The sequence below is a fragment of the Zosterops lateralis genome, assembly GCF_965231275.1.
Source record: "Zosterops lateralis genome assembly, chromosome: 4".
NCBI classification, from domain to species: domain Eukaryota; kingdom Metazoa; phylum Chordata; class Aves; order Passeriformes; family Zosteropidae; genus Zosterops; species Zosterops lateralis.
Genome location: NC_139765.1, coordinates 58,430,249 through 58,442,799, shown reverse-complemented (window position 1 = coordinate 58,442,799; position 12,551 = coordinate 58,430,249). Strand labels below are relative to the sequence as shown.

The window sequence follows — 12,551 nt, the reverse complement described above, 5'->3', positions numbered from 1 at the left end:
GCTAGTGTAAGCTGCAACACTCCTAATTTTGGTCAGCCAAGAGCATTGGCTACATGTGTACATTCTAGAACTTCCTGAGCACCCTCAGTAACAGTCACCAATTGTATGCAGTTACCTGATTCTGAAAAATGCTCAAGTTAAAAGGAATGAAAAGTGAAAAAAGAAAGACTATTTTGGAAGGGAAAAAAAAGGAGAAAAGGAAAAAGAAAGAAGTCTATAAAATACCCTGTAGCTCAATATATTATTTGACCATACTGACAATAGACCACTTGTGAACTGTATGTTCTTGCATACAACTTTTCATGAAATAAAACAAATACTACAGTAGATATTTTAATATTTTTTATTATCCTGAAATAACAGAAATTCCCACAGAAATGGTACCTGAAACATTACTGCAGTCCCCATGAGGCAAAGCCTGGTTAATACAGCTGTGCAGATTTGACACAGCTGGTTTGGATGTTTGGATGCTCCTGAGCTCAGCAGCTGCAGTAGGAGAGTCCCAGAGGTGACCACAGTGTTGCATTCCTTGAATGTCAGCACTGGACACCAGCAGTTCTCCCCAACCTGTGCACGACCTCAGCTGTCCATGCTGCATTTCTGTAAAGTTAAGCAGTAACACTGCTAAAACACCTGCTCAGACCAAATGCTCCTTCCCTAGCTGTGAACTTACCTTCCTGTGATACTCAATCAGTGCCATTTGATAAGTTCTCTCCAAGGACACACTCTGTGGCCAGATCATCTTGAGTGGTGGGCATGAAGAATTGCACCTGATTTACCTGATGAGGTCTTGAAAGGTTCCTCCTTTCACATCTCTTGCATCTCCAGAACCCTGGCAACACAGGCTTGTGTCAGGCATAAAACAAAACTCAGGGTAAGGAGAAAGTATAAAATGAATAGGAAGGGAATAAAACCTGTATCCTTGCCTTCTTGAAAGTCATCAGCAGCCAGCTCTGTAGGACTTCGGTCCTCACAGGTCTAAAACTGCAGCCCTTCACTGCAGCAGAGGAGGGCACTTGCAGTTCTTGATACAAATGTAGCTCCATTTGCAAGTCAGATTTATTCACAGAACAATCCATGCAACAGCCAGTTGTTTCCAGCACAAAATTCTGAACCACATTAAAAACTTAGGCACAAGGTAAAATATACTTAATGTAACGAAATACTGATAATACAGTTAACCTTGTACTGACTTGATTATGTAACTCAGCAAAACCTCCACTGCTAAAATGAACCACATGTTCCACATGGCTGTGCCAGACTGACACAAAAATTAAATGGTGTCACCTCAGGATTCAGGTAAATCATCAAAAGTATGACAGATGGCTTGGGCTGAGTCTACATTTCCCTTTGATAAATATCAATAACTGATAAATAAAAATAACTGAAACACAGTTTTAACATCCATATTAATGCAAAGGATGTTTTATGTTGTATATAATCTATGTTTTATGGATTTATCACTCTTTTGACTGTCACAAGTGAAATATCTCATTTTTGTATTCTAGAAGCAATAAGTGTAATTTAAATTTATCTAGCTACAACCAAGCAAAGTTCCAGTCATGATGTGGAAGGTTTCATTTCACTTTAGCTAATAGACATAGATCATATTACATTCATTTTTCTTGTGTATTCCATTAATACTGATGATACTCAAGGTCCAGCATCTGTAAGACAAATTCTACTTAAAGGGCAGATGTGGAGAAGTTGGTACTTCCTACAGCATATCCATCTATAAAAGGCATTGAAATGACAGCTTTCACCTGTGGATGGTGATCTGTGAAACATTTCATTTTTGTCAATTCTTAGAAGGCAACTGCTAAAGTAAATCCCAAAGCAGAAAGTTATTTTATTTTATTTTATTAAGAAATAACTTACACATGAAATACATACTAAAGAACAATACTGCAGATCAGGTCTTGTACTATATGCCAGTTTTTTGGCTTAATTATGGCAGGATGTTCCCTGAACAATTGTTGAATGCTAAATTATACGCTAAATTATGCTAAATTGTTGAATGCTAAATTATATGCTAAATTGCATTGAGATGCAGAAAAAAAATCCTGTAACTCAGCACTGTTTTCTCAGGAGTCATACTCCAAAGAATAAAATAAAACCATACTTCTTTTCTGGGCAGAAGTGATGCATCCTTGGATCAGAATTGCTGGGAAATCTACAGATACAAGTAAGACCCCTCGGTCTTGTACCATCTCAAAGCCATAAATGAAGTGGGTACAATGACTAGAGAACTTTCAATCAAAGACAACTTAAATTCCCCCGCTCCCCGCCCCCCATCCCTATTAACGGGGTTGATAATTGGAAATAATTGTAAAAAGATCAAGTACAAAAGTGATGGATTTTGTTATAAACCGATGCCCGCTGATCTTCAGTTAATGTCTTCATCCATTCACAAAGCGAGTTTTGCACTTTTAAGGAGTTCTCTGAGGAATTGCTGTGTACAGTCCAATCAAAAAGGATTAAAGTCTGGAGAGGTCACACCCGCAGAGCCCCAAGGCCGCCCCTGTACGGCAGGAACGCCTCAAAGGGAGGAACACCCGCGGGGACCGCCCTGACGGGGCCGCCCCCTCGCTGCCATTGGCCCGAGCGGAGCCACCCGGCAGCAACCTCACTTCTGGTTGGATCAAACTTCCGGGCCCCTTCGGGGGGCGAATAAGGCGCGGGCTTGTTTTCCTGTCCCAAGATGGCGGCGCTCAGTGGTGCTTCTGTGGCCGGGAATGGCGGGGAGTGAAGCCTGAGGGGCCGCGGCCGCCAGCGCCGAGGGGGATGAGGTGACGCCGCCATGGCGAGCGACGGAGGCAGGAAGCAGTTCTGGAAGCGGAGCGGCGCAAAGGTGCCGGGCAGGTGAGAGGAGCCGCGGAAGGCCGGTGTCGCGGGCCCCTGCGCGGTGCCGGGCCGGGGAGGGCTCTGTGCCCGTCCGACTCCGCGGTGGCCCCAAAGCCGCGTTCCTGCCCCCTCGGCCGCCCGGCCCACCGGGACCCCGGACCGGGGAGCCTCCGCCGCAGGGACCGTGTCCGGCCGGTCACTGCTCGGAGCCGCGTCCCCTGATAGCTCCGTGCCTGGAGCCTGCCAGTGCCGGGCTCCTCCGGTCTGCTGGAGATCGCCGCTGTCAGTCAGCGTGGGCTAGAACTTGTGTCAGAAAGGTTGTTAAATGATTGTCTGACTGCGTGTTCCCAGTCTGACATCGTGGTTAAAGGAGTTAACGTGATCTTAGGAATGTATTCGCCGGGAAATTTCGAGTGTTTGTAGCTCTCAGCAGCGCCAGGTTAGGATGTTTTGAAACTTGATACAAGTGATGGTATTTTTGAAATACTTTGCAGGAAACTGCATTTTCTAGGCTTAGAGATACATTTTGGTTTCTGCTACGTATTTCAAAACATTGTCAGTTTCTCAACTTTGTTGCTCAAGTGTGAACAGCAGACAAGTCGTTGTATTAGTGCAAAGAGCTACAGGCACATTCTCCCGTAAGATTTTCCAGGGAATAGATCCCCAAAGTCACGTAAACCCTTCTGACTGTTACATCAAGCTGGGAATGCACGTTCAGATTATTATTTAACAGTAACATTCTCTGGTCTCATACCTAAATTGTACTCACGGTACAGTTTTCTGTATTCTTTTTGTGAGACTGATGTGCACTTGTGGTTCTCAGAAAACAGTAACTCTGTGTTTTATACCCTTTATGCGAATTCAGCAACATAGTCCTGCTCATCATTTACTTTCTTACATTTTCAGTTTCCCATAAGCACTATCTGGGAGTGGTTTTGTTTCTTTAGTTACAAACTAACTTTTTCAGTCCAACTGTTGCCCTTCTTCCAATGTTTTCTTTGTAACTTTGCTGAATCTCTTGAGGGAAAAACACTTCCTCTCTTGCCCATGGTTTATATTTAGTTGCAGTTAATTTGCAGGCTGCTGCAGGCTTGTGGAAAAACAAGGACGCTGTGGAGAACGTGCTTTTGATTTTTATTTAGTTTTTTCATGGCGTGGAGAGGTTTGTTGTTGCTTTCTATTTGAGTGGATTTCCATTGCAGTTTTTCACAGGGGGTGTAAGGAAAAGGCACCTTCTGTGTGTGGAAATGGGCAGTGACACCTGACCCTCATGTGAGCACAGGGCAGGGAATGTGCCTGTGGAGAGGATGGTGTACAGGTCTGTGGAAGGCTGGTGGAGCATTTATTTCCATGAAATCACATAAAAATCATTAAGGGTTTTGATAAACCACCATTTTCAGTCCCCACTAGTGCTAATTTCAGTGGTGTTAATGCTGCACCTGTTGTGATAGTCTAAGCCTCTCTTAAATCTGTTTTGGCTGCAGTGTTTTTGCTTGTTTCTATCTCAGGTTTACTGAGGTTGGACTTATCCTTATGGCCTGGAGATTGTTTTTGGTAGGTCAGGAGGATATGTTCGTTCTTTGTGATTTTTATTGCAGGTTTGGGTAGATACTAATGTTGCATATGACTTATTTCTCTTACAGTTAGAGAGTTCTGTAGTAATAATTTCTATTATGGTCACATGTAAGTCTTGATGTGTCTTCTGTGGCTTTTTTTTACTTACAAAGTAGTTTAATACCCAATAACTGTGAGGTAATGAACTTTTAGTTTGTAGAGAGTTTTATTTTCACACAATAACATGCTATTTTGTAATGTTAAAGGTTAGTGAATAAGTCTGTCTTTGGGAGCTTGTTTCAAAGCATTGTTATAATACTCCTGTGGCTTTTATTCTCTAACCTGTCACCTTCTGCATTTTTCTTTAGCTTTGTCATCCTTGTACTTTATTAATGGTTAAGAATTGTCTGGTTGGATTTTGGGTGACAAGAGTACACAGAAGATTAAATCCTTATAGATATTTCTTTGGGAATTTTTATTTTTTTGCAAGAGACAAAAAAATTATAAGTCTGAAAAGAGAATTTTTTTTGTAGATTCTTACTGCAGAATCTAACTTATTTCTTATTTTAATTCCTGGTTAGAAAAGTAAAGTATCCTAAAATAGCCTTAGCTTAGGTCTCACAAAGAGTTCCCCTTTAGCAAATCTAGGATTTTTATTAAATTACTTCTTGGTATGCACATCAGTTGCAACTTCATTATTTTTGGTTTTTGAAACGGATAATTGTTGGAATATTTCAGTTCTGTTTATTATTGACTATTTAATACACAGAAACTCTCCAATTGTTTATTATTTTTGTGATAAGTCTCTTTCTTTTCCTGTAGTATTCAACATGTGTATGGAGCTCAGCATCCACCTTTTGATCCATTATTGCACGGAACGTAAGTTGACATGATATTTAAATATTCCAAGTATTTTGTGTCTCCTCTGTCTTCTCATTATTTTTTCTCCTGTTGGCTATAATGTTTATTTTTAATCTTCCTTTTTCAGTTTTTGTCATGGTCTTGAGTTCTCTCTTGTTCTGACTTCTCCTTTGTGATTTCCTGATGGTTTCTGTATTTGCAGGAACCAATCTGCTCTTTCAGATAACTGACATAGATTGCCAACAGTTATTATTTATTTTTGATGCCTTATACATGGGAAATTGTGGTAAAGTAAAAATAGTATTACAAAGACAAGTATTTGATTGGAAGGACATCATGCTAGATTTTTTCAAGGGCTGGTTTGAGATGGTACAAGAAGTGAACATTCTAGTTAATTTTCAGGTGATACAGAGTTGGACACAGTTGAAATATGTGATCCTAAGGGTGGAATTAAATAAATGAGATTAACTGGTTCAGAATACAGAGGTATAGAGACCCAGTAACAAAACCTGAAAGTTTCTTGCTTGAAGTGACAGAACTTGAGAAAGACCTTGTTGTTTTAGACAGTGATGACAAGTCAGGTGAAAGTGTAAGTGCTGTAGCACCTGTTAGGGAAGATACTCCCTGTCAGGCATAACAGAAACATTCTAACTGATACTATATGAGAACTGGGTAAGAACTTTTTCTGATTTGCAGTTCTGCCTGCCTTGTCTTAACAGAAAAAACTAGCCCAGGTGGGGAGGCAGAGAGATCAGAAATGAACTCAAGAACCATCTTGATGCAATTCTATGCAAGATCACCCTGCTTGAGCAGGGAGTTTGAGCCAGATGACCATCTGTGATCCCTTCCCATCTTACCCATTCTGTGAAAGCATAATTAAATTAATGGCAGTAACTTCTTTACTTTTTGGAATGGAACAGACTAAGAAAACCTGTCAAATTTATCCCTTATTCAGCTTACTTCTGAAGGGTGACATGATTGCTCTGCATTACTGTAAGTGAGAACAAGTGCCAGGCTGGAGAGGGATACTTGGTTCATGTCTCATCCTGCCTGTTGGCAGAGGGGCAAAAGGTTGGCAGCTGGTCAGGGTCCACTTAGACTAGTAACTAGAAGAGATATCTTTCCTCTGAGAAGAGCAAAGTTCTGAAGGAAGTCCTTGCTGGCATGCCTGGATGGGGAGGGATGACAGATTTAATGAGTCTTAAGGTGAGACCTGGTTTGTTTATGACAGTGATTGTGTTGCGTGATTGCTTGTGATCACTTAGGAGTAGGCCATGGCTTGATTGCAGCTTCTGTGCTGTTATGCAGCAATTGCATTGGAAGGGCTGTAATCTACAGAATGGATGAAGCAAGAGCAGTGCAGTGTGCCCTGGCTATTTTATAAGCTCTTCTAGTAGTAATCCTCTCTTGTGACTTTGGGGTTGGTCTTTTTTTTTTTTTTTTTGTCTGGTTTTTTTTTTTTTTCTTAAGAAAAGGGAAGGAAAGATTTGTTCAGCTTCTATTCAAAGCAACAAAGTGTCAGTTTTTACAGCCATTGTTCTCAGATTTCTTCATCTGTATATTACCATGAGTGGATGTAGTGGCAACATGAGTGGGGAGAAATAAATATTGGCTACCTGTGTAGTGTCAACGATGAACTTTTGGGGTTTGGTCCTACCCAGAGTTTTGTTTCCTTACTAGTTTTCTAAGTATTGTTTATTTGTTTTTGAACAGCTTGATAAAACCAGGTTCAAAGCCACCTACAACTCCAGTGAAATTGAAGAAAGTCAGCACCTTCCAAGAATTTGAAAGTAACACAAGCGATGCTTGGGATCTTGGAGATGATGATGATGAACTCTTAGCAATAGCTGCTGAAAACTTAAATACAGAAGTGGTCATGGAAACAGCTCACAAAGTAATTCAGAATCACAGCAAGCTACAAGAACAGCATAAATTTCAGGAAGAACATCTACAGGAAGAAAAACAAGAGGAATTTGCACAGCTGACTTCAGTTGCATGTGGTGATAATAGGCTTGTTAAATCAGTCAGTGAAGGTCATACATCGGGTTCATTAGGTATGAAAACAGCTTTTAATAACAGATTATAAAAATCCATGAGCATTGCTATTAATACGATCTCTAATTGATGTATTTTAATTGTGGAATACTGCTTCAAAGAGAAATGCTCCTTCTGCTAAATCCTAGTAATTTGAAGTTCAAACTTCTGCCATACTTGAGTTTGCATTTTTCAAAAACAGAATTCTATTTTAAATTTACAAATTAAATTCAACTGAATAGCCTTTTCAGTAGCTGAGGCTAACTGCTCTACTTCTTTCTTTTTCCCTTCAGATAATGCTAGTGAAAATTCTTCCATGCAGAGATCACAGTCACTTCCACAAACTTCCATACCTCCCCTAACAAGTGGAATGGCAGACTACAACACCTCAGTTACTCCTGCATTAACTGAGAGGGAAGCATCTCGATTAGACAAATTTAAGCAGCTACTTGCTGGCCCAAATACAGATCTTGGTGAGTGTTTCTTATAGAACCTGTGAATTGCATCTAAATTATTCTTAAACTATAGAATTTTCCTGTTTGATGTACTGTCCTACCATATGGTTTGGTTAGGATCTAATCCTTTCAACATTGAAAATTGATCTTACAAAAGAATAAAATTGAAAGTTTGTAGTACTCCTGCTTTTTTAGGTGATTTACATGTGTTCTACTATTTTGTAGAGTGTTTGATGGCTTCTTGTTCTTTCTCACATTATTTCTTCCTAGTAGACTAATCTCTGTAGAAAAAAACCCTAAAGTATAATTAGCTGTGTTTCTTGTTAATGCCTGATAATGGAACAGCTTGGTGCATAAACGTGATTTTCATGCTTGGAAATAAATAGGAATGAAAGATGATGAGGCATGTAGGTATTGCTGCTTGTCTGCTCAGTGATCCTTCTTCATGTTCACAGGCTGATACAGTAGTGCTGTGTCTCGTCTGTGAATACTGACAACAACTCAATGAGAAAACAAATGTATTGTCAGATAACTTGACTGTTCCCTTTGTGTACTGGATTTTAGCTGCTGAATAGTCAATGCAAGTGCTCAGAGGGTATCACAGAACCAAATGGCTTTGTATCCCAAGTGAAAATCTGAAACTGAATTGGTGCACTGCATTTGGAGAACTTGGTGATAAGGAGTTGAGGGCAAAATAATGAATAAAGAAAGTGTCTTCCATTCTGAAAGATATCTCCAGGAAACTTACAGAAAGAAGTAGAAATTGTTTGCAGTTCTTGATTGATGCTCTTCTGCCTGGTCATTATCATGAGCCTTTTTCAATATAATGCAGTCCAAGGTGTGTGTGGTGTTTTTTTTTTTTTTTTTTTTTTTTTTTTTTTTTTTTTTTTTTTTTTTTTTTTTCCCTATGCTGTGCCTTATTGTGAGATTAATGCTGGGAAAATACAATTAAGAAAACTATGATATCTGCATGAGATTGAGCATTTCAGTGAGTTATAGGACATTCTTAAAAAATGGAACTGTGAATAAAGGGAGGTGTTAGAACATTTTACATAAACTCGAAAATGGTAATCAAATATTGCTTTTTAGCCCTTTGATCTAACAGGTGTAATGACCTTTGTGATTGTGAGTGACATGAAAACTCATAGCTTAAGAATGTTGTGATGGTAGAAATCTTTGTTACATAAAGTTGCAAAATCAGAGGAAAGACAGAGTTCAGTTCAAACCTATTCATTTCACTTTTGCTGTCTAATTAGTTGGGAATACTTTACCGGTAAATCAGAATTATGGATTAAAGTGAAATAATTTTGGAAGAAATTTTCCACTTTTATTAGGAGTGCAGTCATCCTGCCTGTGGTGAATTAGTCAATACTATTTCAACAAACTATTTTCTTTTGGTTTCTTTTTTTTCTTTTTTTGCCATTGAACTTTATGAATCTCACACTGAAATATATGTAGGAAAGTGAAATTTGGTTATGTTTCTTTGATATTAATGTGTGAAAAATATCTAGTAAGCTCTCAATATTATTTCTTGTACAAACCACTAAATAATGTGTTTCCTACATCTGTTTATAGGAAGCTTGTTCTTTTTCTTGCTGTGCCAACTGAAAAGTACAGTTTAAAGTTGTGCGAATAGAATTTTATATCCAGCCTTGATTTTTTTTTTTTTTTTTTTTTTTTTTGGATGCAAATATTTTGACTTTTGTATCTGGAATATGTCCAATAGTGCATATATCTATCTATCTATCTACAGGTAATATTTTTTTTTTTTTAGTAAAAGAAATAAACTATTGATGTCATGCAAACTCTTGATGATCATGAAGCTCTCAGAAGTAGATGGTATATGATAGTAATGCTTGGGCTGCATTGTTGGTACATGTTGGGGAAGGTGTGTGTACACATATATACATATGCAAACGTGAATATGCTTATTGCCATATCCAAAAATCATCAGAATCTGGTGTGTGCATGTCTATGTGCATTTTTAATGTATGTGCTTTTGGAAGATGTTTGGTTTAGCTCTGTGCTACAATGAAGATTATGTTTAAAAAGTATTCTTGATTTATAATGACAGCAGTAGCCTGGGCAAGTGTTGCAGGTTGTGTGTGGTGGAATTTTTTTTTACTTTGTTGTTGGAGTGGTTTTGGTGGGGTTTTATTTCTTTTCCCCCGATTTTCTTCAGAACAATACGGGAAATATACTAAGGTAGAGACTAGGCAATAATCTCCAAGCTAAAATTTGTGGTGTGTGATATAGGGACAGATGGCTATTCTGTTGCAGATGGCTTATTCTGTCTGTGTGGTGATGTGGTGTGTGTGGGTCTGTTTTGTGTTGGGGCCGCAAATAGTTGGGCTTTGTTTGTCACAATGGACATGGAGGCATATTTTGTAACTATCTCTCTTCTTTCCTGCAAGTATTAAGCTTGGTTTTGCTTGGGGGTAGAAGTAACAGAAGTAAAATATTTCTATTGTGTTTGTTTCCTTTGTATAGTTTTGCATGTTGAAATAGATTATGTAACAAGTCATTTGGAAGCAAAATAAAAGTGTGTTAATTTGTGGAACTGCAGCCATGTCACACACATACTCTCATCATAAAGGGAGAAATCAACATTGACTATGAATACAAAGTAATACGAATGACCTTGAAATCCTTTCAGTCACACTTGAATGATCATTATCCTATAAAGATAAGATAAAATAAAATGCAATTTTAGTCTTGTATGCCAACTAGAGGTGTGAAAGTGTGTTCTTTCACAAGAAAACTCTCAAAAAGATGAATTATGTGTATAAATTTTTTGGAAGTGAAGATTATTTTAGTCATTGGAAACCACTTAAAGATTTTGGAGTTGGGTTTGGTCCACAGGCTGGATACTTTGAACTTGTGGAAATATGTAGTTACTGCAAGAAATGTGGGCTGGTAGAAGGGGCCTTTTCTGATTGGACGGGGACTTGAGAACTGACCCTGTCCATTAGATCATAGTGAGGTGCACAGGTGCAGGTCCAGGAAGCACAGTAGGACTGTTGATAGGACAGCTGAGTTCAGGAGGCAACTGCAGAGTGGACTGTAGAGTCCATTTGTCTGCAGAGCTTCCCAGCCCTGGTACTGCATGCCAGGTTATTCAGCAGGAATAATTCACGGTAGTTTTGTGCAATCAACCTGTGTTTATGTTTGACTTGCAGTCAGTTTGCTGTAGACTTACTTAATTTTAGGTCTTGTCTTTCCTTGTAATGGACCTTGCATTACTGAGTGAAGATGGGCTTGCAGAATCTTTTGCAAACAGTTGCTTCCTTTAAGAGAAGGGAACAGAACTTCAGCAAAGCAGTGGAAGGAGTATTTCTGAAGAGAAATTTTTCTTTTCTTCACAGACCACTTCGTACGTATTACAGGAACAGTACTGCTATGTCTGTCAAGTTTCCAATTAAAGTTGTGTTTTTTAGTCATTTTGTAAAATGCTTTAGGGAGTTGTTTACTGTGCAAACAGAGTGTAAACAATGTTGATAAAATCTGACAAAGCAACAAACAAGTTATTGCATACTTGCAACTTCAGTAGAGCAGATGTTTGAGTTTTTAATATAAATTTAAAAATTAGCTGATTAAAGCACTTCGTTAACTCCTTTATCTTCAAATCAACTATTTTTCTGCTTTTTTACACATATATGGTTCATGAATATGTAATTGGATGTGAGAAACATGTTTAAGTAAAAGAACAACCAATGGTGAGCTTGGTGTGCTATGTTCTCTTGATTTAATAAAGCTTCATAACATTATAATGCTACTCTTATGCAACATAACACATGTATTATTTCAGAGTCAAACCAACTAATTTCTTAAGTTGGAAAATTGTTTTGCATGTTAGGGTCATTTTTTTTTCTACTTAGTCGTGACAAATCCCAAGCTAAATAAAATAATATGTTGTAGCATGCTACCTTGATAAAAATAATAGAAGACCCTGTAAAAGGACACATGAAAATTGTAAAGTATTCCCATTTTAAATTTACTCCAGCTGCTGTACTCATTCAAGAGCACTTCTCATTTACTTTTAACTCATGTACTTTTAACAAACCCTCATCTATTTCTCCTTCCTTCTGACCAAATCTCAAAAAAGAAAATCATTTCAGAGAGTACTACAAGCTGCTGAGTTGGGTGCTGTCTCTTAGCTAGTCCTTTGCTATGGAAGTAGTGGATAATGTTGTGAAGTCTTACAGAACGTGTAAAGAATAGCTGAACTTTTGATTAATCTGATGGTGGTGAAAACTAATTGTGTAACTTTACAGGATTTAAAAGTGCTGTAATCTCAGATTACAGCTGGTTGTCTCTGTGTACTATAATGAAAGAATTCAAGAGTGGTTATCTAGAAATTAAATTCAGAATGAAAACATATTCAAGGTCTTGTTTTTCCATCACAGTGGTCTTCTGTATTGTTGCAGCAACTTGAAAAATAGGATTTTTCTATTCATGGTCACATCCATTCTAGATTTATATGAAACCTGATCTAACACAGTAATTACCCTTTCTTTCACTTATGGCTCATAAATCTAGTATTCTGTAACAGCAGTCTGTTATGTCCTGTAAAATTTCTTGCCAATCTGGTGCTATTGAAAAGTTTAGATAACTTTACAAAATGCATTAATTGAAATGAACTTGATTAATTTTGTTCCTAGCTTCAATAATTTATCTGCACTAAGCTACACAGTAATTTATCTCTGTGCTCCTAGTACATCCATATCATTTAGAATTTTAGTCCCCCTGCAGCTTGAATTACTTGTAGTTGATCATGTGGGTGCCTATTCTTCTTTCAGTTTG

General features: G+C 38.2%; 1 protein-coding gene across 2 annotated transcripts in view; it reads left to right on the top strand.

Moving 5' to 3' along the window:
• Positions 1–2,666: 2,666 nt before the first annotated feature.
• TBC1D22A (TBC1 domain family member 22A) overlaps positions 2,667–12,551 on the top strand; it is a 146,429-nt gene continuing 136,544 nt past the window's right edge. Inside the window, exons 1-4 of one of the 2 annotated variants that reach the window (XM_083859537.1) lie at positions 2,667–2,862; positions 5,221–5,277; positions 6,973–7,313; positions 7,587–7,766. In XM_083859537.1, the coding sequence (XP_083715663.1) occupies positions 2,801–2,862; positions 5,221–5,277; positions 6,973–7,313; positions 7,587–7,766 (640 nt within the window). In that variant the 5' untranslated portion in view covers positions 2,667–2,800. The remainder of the gene's footprint in view (positions 2,863–5,220; positions 5,278–6,972; positions 7,314–7,586; positions 7,767–12,551) is intronic. The other variant, XM_083859536.1, reaches the window with a different exon arrangement.